We start from the raw sequence: 11043 nt of genomic DNA, 5'->3' as shown, positions 1-11043 counted from the left end.
CATTGAAGAGTACAGTCTAGACCTGCTCTATGTGAAAAGTGCCCTGAGATAACTTCTGTTGTGATTTGGTGGTATATAAATAAAATTGACTTGACTTATTATTACTTTGACCCTTTGTCCTGTTACCATGTTGACTGTATCAACAAATTTAAAGTGAAGTCACGTCCTTTGTCTTACCTTTTCTTTCAGTATGATGCATAATTGTTTTCTGTTACTGTATTATTGTCACACAAGTTGTAAGTGATGCTTTCTATAAATAAAGTAATGGGGAGAAAAAAAAAACTGAGATAAACTGAATCCTCCTGAATCCTCCATTTATCCCTTATCAGGGATAAAAACATAAATCTGACCTGGTGACAGTGAAGAGGATGCTATTTCACAGCTCGGTAATGGGTAGATTCCTTCACAGATATGATTTTATCATATTAAATAGAAGTTAAAGATCCCCTGCTGCAGACATGTTTTAAGATGTACTGCATATAAAGTACTCAACTTTGCATAATAATTTGTGTCTGATATGGTTTTTCCACATAAAAGTTAAATTATCTTGTTAAAATCCTTAAAATTACATCTACTCCTCCCCCCTCTATTAATATGTAAATATATTTATTTCCAAAAGTTTAAAAGCTGGACACAAGATGTCTCCTGCTTCACTGTAAAGTCTATTCTCGGTGTTTGCACACTGGAGGCTTCAAGTTTCTACATCACACTTGCGTAAGTTGAATATTGGAACAGTTTTGGTTTGTGATGTCACAAATCATGCTCATTGGCTCATCCCTTAAAGTTGGATTTTCAGTGAGCTCACAGAAACTTTCCATTTTCAGCAGATGAATGTGAAAACAGCTTTAAAGTGTCAAACCCTGCACATACATCATTCTGCACAGTGGAGCTCAAACATTCGACTGAAGGAACAAGACATATTTCTATATCTATTTTTTGCACACACATAGTTTTTTTATCATGTCAATGTGCATGCACATAGTGAATCCCTACTATTACTGCCCCTCTCTTTCTCACACTGCTATGTCTGTGTTTATGATTATGGTTTAATGTTCATGTTTATTGCTTATTCTGCTGACATCTGGACCACATTGAATTCCTTATACTCGCTACTTGGCAAATAAATCTGATTCTGGTTCATCTTTAGGCCGACTGTTGAAAAACAAACCAACAACAAAACTTCAACATTAATAACATCAACAATGAATATGCATCTAGTTTGTTTATTGATGGTCACAACCAATAATCTGCATAAACAAATTCTGATGATTACACATTTTTTTAATGCAATCAATCTACCAGCCAACATCCATTTGTTACAGCATGTAACAACTACAATGACTGTTCAAAAGCTCAGCACTGTCACACATAGTTTGAGTTAAGTTACAACATATTCACCACAATCATGTATTAATCATAAATCATATAATAAAACATGTATCAATAGATATGTATTAATCAGGTTGATGATCAAGAAAATGCACAATAGTTTAAACAGTAAATGATAAATACAAGTAATTAATCAATAATATACAAACTCTGTATACTGTATTATGTTGAAATGATCCAGTAATCTGGTCCGTGCTCATCACATTGTCACAGTCAATATTGTAGATCAGTTGACTTCATAGATACAATCTGTAGCAAAAAGGAAACATTTTTTAAAAAATTAATTTTAGTTTTTTGTTTGCTGTTGTTTTTTAAATTGAATCCTAATGAATATCTGGTGCAGAGGGGAAGAAGTACTGAGAACTTTTACCTATTTAAAAGCAGAAAAAACACAATGTAAAATATTTTAAACCATTACAAGTGAAAGTCCTGCATTCAACATTTTAGTTTAACAAAAGTGTATAATTATTATTAGTTAAATGTACTTGCAATATGAAAAGTGGAAGTACTAATTATGCATTTCTACTGATTATGTTTTACAAAATCATTTTGCAAAAAATATCTGCAGATTAGTAATAATTGCTGTCAAATAAAAGGAAGTAAAATAAAAAAGTACATTTCCCTCTCAGCACTTGAGTAACATACATTCTGTGATGTCATTATAAATTTTAGTATGTAATATTACCACAGCGGTTATTATGTAGGTGCCAAAAATATTAGGAAAATATTTTTCTATTTGACATATTTACCATCTGCGGCCATTTCTGTCAGAGTTGAAAATCTGAGGGGAAAAGAGAAAATACTTTGTAAAGTGTAGCAGACAGACCAGAGGGCTGTAAAACGTATTCATGGGATTAAATGAGTTTATACAAGTGTTCAAGAATTTATTTCAACTGTAAAACCAACATAGCAGCAGGTTGTGATGGTTGCAATAATCATATTAACCACTAAGTGTCACCCACACATAACAATATACATTCACTTCTTCACAATTTGAAAGTGACACTTGTCTTGTAAATAGTATTTCTTTTGAGCCTAAATGAGGAACACTTCGTCTGTGAATATTAATTTAACACAACACTTGATTCCATCCAAGAAAGTGATTTTTTTGTTTAAACACTGAACTCTATTGTCTCCCATATTGTGAGCATCTACTTTAAATGCACCCTCTGTGCTTTCTCTTGTAACAAATGACCAAATCTGACCCATCCATTACAAAAAAAAAAATACAAAAAGAGGTAAACCTTGTGTCTGGATGAGCCACATCATCGTAAATATCATCATCCTCGACTGTTTAAAAAAAGGAAAAAGATCAGTCATGATTAAATAGATGCCTTATTATCATATTCTCATATTTCAACACATTTAAATTACTTACAAGCAATACAAACAACTTACAATTTTGTGCCTCAAGCCTACTAAAAAAGAGAGAAAGCATAAAATCAGCAAGAGACAAAATGTGTGACTGAAAAACTTTACATTCATTTTTTATCTCTCTAGATGTTTATGCTGTGTTAAAAGGCATCATGTTTACCTGTCAACTAGTGCCCCGATGTCATCATAATCGTCGGACTCTGTGTCAGACTGAGTCCCGTCTTGCTGTTTTAAATCATTGTCAGTCTTCATAAAGTCATCTGAAAGAGCACAATACAATTCATAGATCTGTCCAGTTACTGCTGGGATATTATCTATACTGTATTTGTCCAACACCTATTTTTCTTTCTGCTTTACATTTTACAAATGAGTACAAGGAGTCTGTTAGCAACTTTACAGTAGCCCTCCATATTCCTGGCCAGCAGTTTTCCCTCTGGGTTACCTGTATTGTGGATGCTCTTCTTTCCTCTCCTCTTCCCCCTCTCAGTCACATTAACAGGCCATTTAATCTAGTTGAGGAAAAGGAGACGTCAGTCATCAGTTTTTCACTGTATGTTTGTTCACACTGGGTCTTTGTTGTTCAGATGTTTGTAATTTGCTCTGCACAATGCATGGCATTATAACATGTGAAATTCCTGATATACTGGTGTCACGGTGTATCTACATGTGTTGGTATATTGATTTTTTTAAAACGAAATCCAGAAAGTAGGTTTGTGCTTTTATCTTCAACTTCTTCTTTACTTCTTGTTCCTTCTTTTTTGTTGTTGTTTGTTGTTTTTCCTCCTCTGAGCTTCCCTTTGGCTCCTAATTATCATTATCATTCCAGCAAATTTTGATTAAACACACCATTGTGGTGCAAATGTTATACAATGATAACATTTATTGAAGCCACTTACCGCCCGTTTCTTCTCTGGGACTGCACCATGGTTTGTGTCCTTTTTTCCACTCTTACTTTCTCGATGGTTTTTAGATTTCTCTGCCTGTTCTGTCCTGTGGAAAGATTAAAAATAATCATGTTTTTACTCTTTAGCTGACAGTAAAGAGGAACATGAGGGAACATGCTTCCTCTCCATCCTGGATGCCTCAAGAAAAATGATTTTTGCTTTAAGGAGGGGTCATGTAAATTCAAGTTACCATATATAGTGCACATTATTATGTTACACATAAATTTGTGTGCAGACAGCTTCTCCAGAAACAGAACCTTACAGATGATCCTTACCATATTTTTTCAAGTTCTTTGTTCATTTTTGCCCTCAGATTTGCCTGTAGAGAAAAAGGGTTTAAAATATAATATAATATAATTGCTACAGTATTTACTAAGCACTGCTGGTTTCCAACAACAATCTAACAATAGCAGTAATTACCTCTATCCTATTGGAAGGATGTCCTGTGGAGACAATGGAACAAGTAATTCAGTGACCTTGTCTTTTAAGCGATTTAATTTGCTTTTGTGCGATAGGACATTTTAAACAATGAACACCTGACTGATTGAAACAATGATGGATATATTTAGTGAATTGTTTTTAAAAAGGGAACGTGGTGGAGGAACCTTTAAGGGGAAGTAGTGAAGGGTTCATGATGCAATCATCGTAGAGCTCCTCATCGACCGATTGTTCTATCGAGCTCCTTGATTATGGAGAGAGATTGTGTTAATTTAACATTTTTAGACAGATTGGAGCAGACAGTGTACCCGCAATTAAAGTCCCATTTGATCTGACTCTTTTCAAAGTAACAGTAAAGCACAGTGTACACATCTCAGCTCTACAATATCTCCACTTACAAAGCAGCTTCATGGTTGGATGGCGGGCATGGATGTAAAGGTGGAAGGGCAACAGGACGTGGAATCTTCATCCCTGGTCATATTACAGAAAAATGCCATCATAGTTTAACACTCTATTGAACATTCAGATGCAGTTTACATTTTTAAAGAAGCAATCATTTAACAGCATTTATCACTGTTTCTCACCATCAGCCAAAGACATTCTATTCCTTCCAAATTGATGAATGTCAATACTCGGAGGCCTGTCAGGCTTTGGAGGAGGACTTCCCAGAACAAACAATGCAGGAAGTATTCTTTTCTTGAGAACAGAGGGGTCGGTGCTCTCCAGATGAAATTTATTGTGACTTCCACTTGTTGTTATATGGTTAAGTTTCTGGGATTTCATCACCAAATTGTTGGGAAGACTAGGCATGGAGGAACAGGCAGTGTGTCTCTGTGTTTTGGCAGGTTTAAATGATTGCGCTCTGAGCGATGATGGCTCCACATTCAGGATGGGGGTAGCTGCGAATATTTTCCTAAATTCAGGCTTAGGAATGTGAGAGCTGCTGGTTGCATCCACAGCACCTGGCAGATTCCCCTCAAGAGCAGATATTCTTTCTTGAACAGAGGACTCAACGCAGACCTTTTGTCGGACAGCCAGTTTACTGGAAGCATCTTGCACAGAGCTGCCTCTCGTGTTGAACTGAGTCATTAGACCACAGAAGTATGCTGTATGTCTTTCCTGTAAAGAAGAAAATGAAATCATTTCTGTTTAGTCTAAAAAGCCTTTGAGCTTGATTTCACTTTTTAAATGTCCAAACTTTTTAGGAAAGGAAAAAAAGAAGAAAATCCCCAACTGCTAATATAAATGTTACATCAAAGATCATCAGAAATTTAGAAGACATTATACCATAGCGTGTAACAAGCTTGAGCCTAAATATTAAGATTACATGCACACTTAACAAACTTGAGCCTAAATAGCCTAAATAAAAGATTACTTGCACACTTCAGGAGTTGAAAAGATGAGAAAATGATGTATAAAACATTTCAAAACACAAATGGCAGAATTGCAGGAACAGTATCTTTTGTTTGAAAAATGAATCAGTAACCACTCACCTGATGTTTGCATGTAAGCGCTGTGTATATGTCTGTGTGGCCAGAGACTGTGTGTGATACACTTGTTCTCTTAAAATGCTCCACCTGCATAGGAAGTAACTCACCCACCAACTCGCATATCGACTAGCATGTAAACTAAAAACAAAATGTGTTCAAAACATATAACAAATCTGTGATTAAAAAAAATGCACAATTTAATAGTTAATCACATTTGAAAGTCTATTTGGAAAATATAAAAACCTTTGGATAACTACAATCCTGTGTCTTGTTTGCAAAATAAAATGCAGATGCGAAGCAAGCAATCACTGACCACATAGGTTTTGGTGTTGAGAGACTCAAGTCTTTCTCTTGAGAAGAGGTGTTTGAGCAGAAGATTGGCTGTGTGGTAGGTCTTTTATAAAGACTCACTTAATTCAGGTTGTGGGAGTTAAGCTCCATTATTTCTCAAAGATATAGGTTCAGTTCTTTCCAGCTGCTTTTTCTTTTAAACTATAATTTACTGAGAAATTGAAAACACAACTTGGCACATCATTTTCATTTTCTTTTATATATTTATTTATACTAATTTTTAAAGAAATTTGGTTAAGTACGAAAAAAGAGGTTTCTAACCCTTTTTGGGCTGTCACCACGGCCCTGATATAACTTCTGAACCTGAGGCTATATGGTTGAAGACAAAACCACAGCTTGCTTGAGTTATGACCTACATGAACACTCATGCACTTACAACACAGTAAAAGTGAAAAATTTATCTCATAGTACTCATATCTCATACTAATGTATCTCTCTTAGTATCAGTCACCTACTAACTACAATCTGGCATGAGTGTAGAGAGGAAACATCAAGGTATTAAAGCCACTTTTCATCACTGCACATTCATATCTGACCTCAGACAGGAGGGGATTGTGTATTAACATTAGCGACTGGGAACACATTTTCTATATGTATGTTTTAAGCCTTTGGATATATTTTCATACTAGCATTTGCACATTTGGCCATCAGTGGTCCAATCTTCAACGATTCATAATTCATAAATCCAAATCAAATTAAAAACCAATCACCACTTTATTTGAGTCTCCACACATAGCAGTAAAATGACTTCATATCTTCAGTCAAGCTAAAACTTTTCTCATAAGAAGGTCTCTTTCAAGTCAGCGAGGCGGCAGATATGAGAGCGTCGATGTCCTGTATGGCTTTGGATGTTCTTTGAAGAGCCTCAGCAATGCAGCTCTCATTCACTGGCTCATGAGTCACCCCTTCTGCAGAACTATCTTCCAGTTCTGCACATCTTTTCTCACTTCTCAGCAGGTAGCTGTTCTCCAGCAGAACTGGGCACAGGATGTTAAAGAGCTACACACACATTCTTTCCTCGGTATTGTCTATATGCGGTGGCAGCGCATGTAAACCTGATTACCAGCTGATGCAACACAATAAACATGCTTCATTTGCTAAATTTCACAACAAAAATCAATTGTTGAAGGATACAGTTGAATCGTTTTATCTTCTCCAGTTCTGCAGCTACAAGATCTGACCTGAAGTGAGTGGAAAGTAACATGGACATTATAAACAAGCTGGTAATACAGAAATTAAAGAAATATAATAGGAATGATCAGAAAAATATAACTCACCGACTTTCTACTGTTTCAACAGGTGCAGCATTGGTCAGGTTTACTTCAAGTATTGCTGGTTTAGAAAAATTTCTATCCTATAAACCAAGTAACAGTTAATTAAGAAAACTGAACGCTGTGCAAATAGATATTAACAGCAGTAGTAGCAAAAGATCTGCTCTTTCACCTCTTGTAAGCAGCTGGGTGTGGCGGGGAGCTTCAGTGATTGCCTGGCCTGGTTGTAGCAAGTGAGGATCCTGGAAAACAGTGACGTGATGGTCAGAGAGTTGAAAGAAATATGGTCACCAAAATCATCAGAGTGATGAAGCAGCAGCTTACCTGCTCGCACGATTCACAATAGAGCATATAGAGTACACCTGTCCAGGCACATCAGGTGGAAGACTGTTCAGATGGTACGTTACCTCTTTCACCTGTGGCACAATCCATCGTTTAGACTTTCATGTATTTTAGAACTGTAGCTTCCAAAGGATAACGTGCTATTACAATACAGTACATTATATAATAGATACAAGATGAGAGGCTGACATTTACCCTCCCTGACTGGAGCTCAGGCTTGTGATGGGTAAAATAAGTGTTAAGGACACCATTAGACCGGATGACTGATCCATCTCCTGGAGAAACCTCTATGACTGAGACAGCTCCATTTAGTATCCTACACAGAAGACATGCAGGCACAAACACAGTTACAGCATCAACAAAATCATGTAGCTGGATAACTACAAACACAACTTCAGATGAATATTAATGTTGCTCCTTATCTGCTAGATGAGTAAAAAAGCAACTGTTTGCTAACAATGATGTAATATGTCATTGATGAGTGTACATTTGTGACGTGTGTTTGTTCTGCCCCCAAGTGGCCAAACAAAGCACTTACTTTAGAAGTGTTCTTCTTTTTATGATATGGCTATTTATTCATTTTTTGCCTTTACCAAACAAATAATGCTTGAATTTAGTTTTTAATCATGAGTTTGCACACAACAAAAACAACTTTAAAGGCCCCATTTGGTGTCATTCAAGATATCAGACTGGCATGTCTTGACAGTGTTTAAAGACAGAATTCAGAGAGGACTCAAGTTTACTCACAATCTTGTAAAGTTGTGAAAATGCAGCTTTATCATATATTAAAAGAACTGAGGAGATCTTCAGAGCCTTCCCTTCATTTTCAAAAACATATTTCAAGGATATCCAAGGCCCTTGTCAACCCTCAAATCCTGCATACCTGTAGGTCACTCCTTGACACCACATCACCTTCACAAGCTCTGTTGGAAAGTCTTGATCTGACTGTTCTTTTGTGGCCAGGGGGTCTTTAACCTTCCACCTGAAAACACACAAGCAAGGACGCTAGAAATATGTCAGTGAACAGTGTTAAATACATGGTTAAAACAGCACCAAATATCTGTTATTTATTTATTTAGTCAACTGATCAATGAACCTGTGCCAGTGAGGTGATGGACACGTGAGAGGCAGTGCCTGAGGAAGGCCAGACCTTCTCTCTCCAACAGTTAATGTGTCTACTCTCCTGTCTGCCTGGCTGAAAAGCCCGTTTCCCTCCACTTCAACATCTTCTGGAGGTTGAGAGAGACGAGCTGTCCAGTGATGGCGAGCCAGGGAGAGAGGGTAGCGCCAAGTTGGGGGAATGGCACAGCAGGAGTGATGCTGGACCACTGTGGTGGACTGGTAAATCTCCTCTGGCTGAAAAGAGAAAGGACGAGAAGTTAAATATTCCATCAAAGCTAAAATGTAAGCCCTGAAATATCACTGAGAAGCATCACCTTTGGCTGAGCAGCGCTGTGGGTGATAATCCCAGAAGAACAGGATCTGGATCTAATTGGCTGACTCCTTCTATTTCCCTCTTTGGTCTCATCATTCCCCTGAAAGGTCAGACTGCTCACGTGCTGCTGCAGCTGACTGACCGGGCTGTCGTCAGGGTCTCTGCTCAAATGCTGCACGCTGCGCTGCTGATTGTGAGTCTGGCTGAGGCTGCACGTGAACTCCACAGAGAATTCTTCACCCGAGGGCGACAGCATCAGCGCAGCTCGTCCCTCCTCCGACCTGACGACGGTCTCGCCTCCTTGTCCGAGCTCAGCATCACAGGAGGACCAGTCAGGCCAGTGCACCTCTGAGTTAATACTGAAAAAAGGCTGCAAGGGAGAAACATATGTAGACACTGATATCATAAACCAGACCTTTTATGAGCGACATACTGGACAATCAGAATCACTCTTTGTACCTTTTTGTGGACAGAAGGGATGAGTTCCTCTGGTAGATATGGTCGACTAGCATATTTATTCCTAAATGCCAATGCAGCTTTCATCAACTCCTGTGAAATGACATCACTTTGAAGAAAATGTGGCGAGCAAGCAATAACACATGACACATAACAATCTTCATCCTAGTCAACATGATTTGGTAGGAATTTGTATGTTCAATAAACAATTAGCGAGGACAATATATCATTGTATTACAGTCAAAGGAATTAATTTATGGAACAACTGTAGTGAGGAAATGAAAACATGTAGCTAGAACATTTAATAAGTTTAAACAAGTGTTTAAAATAACATATTGAATGGATATGAGATGGATGAGGAGATCTGGCATAGTAAGTGATAGATAAATTATCAATAGACTGAGGTTGGTTGAAGTCAAGCGTCTCTTTAATTCAAACAGATCACAGACACGGAGAGTGCTCAGAGTCTCCGTGGAAAATTCTGAAGAAGGAAAGAAATTCACTGGTATATATTGATGGCCTTGGGAGGCGCCTTTAGTTGTTTACAGATTCCTACCAGACCTAGACAAAGCTTTACAGAACTCTCCCTTCCACATGATATCCATATGACTTTGTCCTGCTGTTACCCGCCAGACTCTGCCATCTAACATATAACCATACATGGTACACAATGCAAGGTACAGATTTTTCTATCATTTTTTAGGTAAAGGATATGTAGGTTGTTTTTTTTATTTGTGCTGTTTTGTTTTATTCTGACTGTTTAGTTCTTGTTTTGTTTTGAGTGTTTTATTTTTGTTTAATTTGATCGAGTTGTGTATAGTGAACACTGAGGTGGAAAGTTGGAATATTCATGTTTAACATTAAGTTTATTGATTAAAATATAAAAAGGGGGGTAGAACTTGATAATTTTTCACTTCTTGCTACTCCTCTCCCTTTATGTTGTTTATTGAGAGTTTACTGTAAATGGTTGCTATTAATTTTATTGGTTACTCTTGTTTTGCTTTCTTACTTGGACTTCTTTTTAAACATGTTTGAAATAAAAATCTAATCTAATAATAACCAAACCGTGCACTTAATCCAAGCATACAGCAGTTTAAACCTTTTTTAATTAGTTATGATCCGTTATGTCGATTGGTTGGTACCTTGTAAGTGCTGATGGTGAACCTGGTCCTCTGTCGGAGCCTCTCAGTGGGCTGCAGAGGATGTCCGCAGGGGTCTCTGCCTTTCACCAGCATGAAGTCACAGCCACACGGCGACAGCTGCAGCTCGACTCCGTTTCCATAGCGAACATTGACCGATTCATCCTCATACATGACCATCAAACTAACACCGGAGTGTGTTTCCATCGTTTAAACTGCATAGAGACAGGCAACACTTCGCGCTGAAACTCAAAACACAGTAACGCGTCGGTCTACGTCAACAGGAAGAAAATTATTTTTCCTAGGATGGCGAAGTCACGACCCGCCCTACTCTGTCTGTGATTGGCTAGTACTCGTTGCCTTCGTTGGTTGGGTTGATTAGGTCAGACAGGAGGAGTGGGATTGGTTAGTGTC

The 11043-nt window shown here is 37.7% G+C and overlaps 2 protein-coding genes across 2 annotated transcripts; both read right to left on the bottom strand.

Annotated features, from left to right (window-relative positions):
• Nucleotides 1-4045: 4045 nt before the first annotated feature.
• LOC122993168 lies at nt 4046-5680 on the bottom strand. Its single transcript, XM_044367097.1, has 4 exons — nt 4730-5680; nt 4544-4616; nt 4313-4389; nt 4046-4150 (listed from the first exon to the last, which is right to left on the bottom strand). The coding sequence occupies exons 1-4, from the start codon at nt 5286-5288 to the stop codon at nt 4080-4082; spliced, it is 780 nt and encodes a 259-aa protein (XP_044223032.1). The 5' UTR covers nt 5289-5680; the 3' UTR covers nt 4046-4079.
• A 1001-nt stretch (nt 5681-6681) lies between these two features.
• On the bottom strand, nt 6682-10926 carry c2h5orf34 (chromosome 2 C5orf34 homolog). The gene is made up of 11 exons (XM_044336727.1): nt 10633-10926; nt 9494-9583; nt 9036-9404; nt 8696-8955; nt 8483-8581; nt 7795-7915; nt 7582-7673; nt 7430-7499; nt 7264-7340; nt 7121-7167; nt 6682-6963 (listed from the first exon to the last, which is right to left on the bottom strand). Exons 1-11 carry the CDS (start codon nt 10834-10836, stop codon nt 6782-6784), a joined length of 1611 nt encoding a protein of 536 aa, XP_044192662.1. The 5' UTR covers nt 10837-10926; the 3' UTR covers nt 6682-6781.
• Between the last annotated feature and the right edge of the window lie 117 nt (nt 10927-11043).

The sequence above is a fragment of the Thunnus albacares genome, chromosome 2 (assembly GCF_914725855.1).
Source record: "Thunnus albacares chromosome 2, fThuAlb1.1, whole genome shotgun sequence".
Classification (NCBI taxonomy): Eukaryota; Metazoa; Chordata; class Actinopteri; order Scombriformes; family Scombridae; genus Thunnus; species Thunnus albacares.
The sequence above is the reverse complement of the archived record's forward strand: the minus strand, read 5'-3'. Positions and strand labels throughout refer to the sequence as shown.

Excerpts from the sequence above, each read along its gene's own strand:
- LOC122993168 (XM_044367097.1), bottom strand. The coding sequence starts at position 5,288 with ATGATTTCATTTTCTTCTTTACAGGAAAGACATACAGCATACTTCTGT. Across the intron at positions 4,390-4,543 it reads TCCAACCATGAAGCTGCTTT|GAGCTCGATAGAACAATCGG; the intron begins GTAAGTGGAGAT and ends TCCATAATCAAG. Across the intron at positions 4,151-4,312 it reads TTCACTACTTCCCCTTAAAG|GACATCCTTCCAATAGGATA; the intron begins GTTCCTCCACCA and ends TTGTCTCCACAG.
- c2h5orf34 (XM_044336727.1), bottom strand. The coding sequence starts at position 10,836 with ATGGAAACACACTCCGGTGTTAGTTTGATGGTCATGTATGAGGATGAA. Across the intron at positions 8,582-8,695 it reads CCATCACCTCACTGGCACAG|GTGGAAGGTTAAAGACCCCC; the intron begins GTTCATTGATCA and ends GTGTGTTTTCAG. Across the intron at positions 7,674-7,794 it reads CTGAGCTCCAGTCAGGGAGG|GTGAAAGAGGTAACGTACCA; the intron begins GTAAATGTCAGC and ends ATTGTGCCACAG.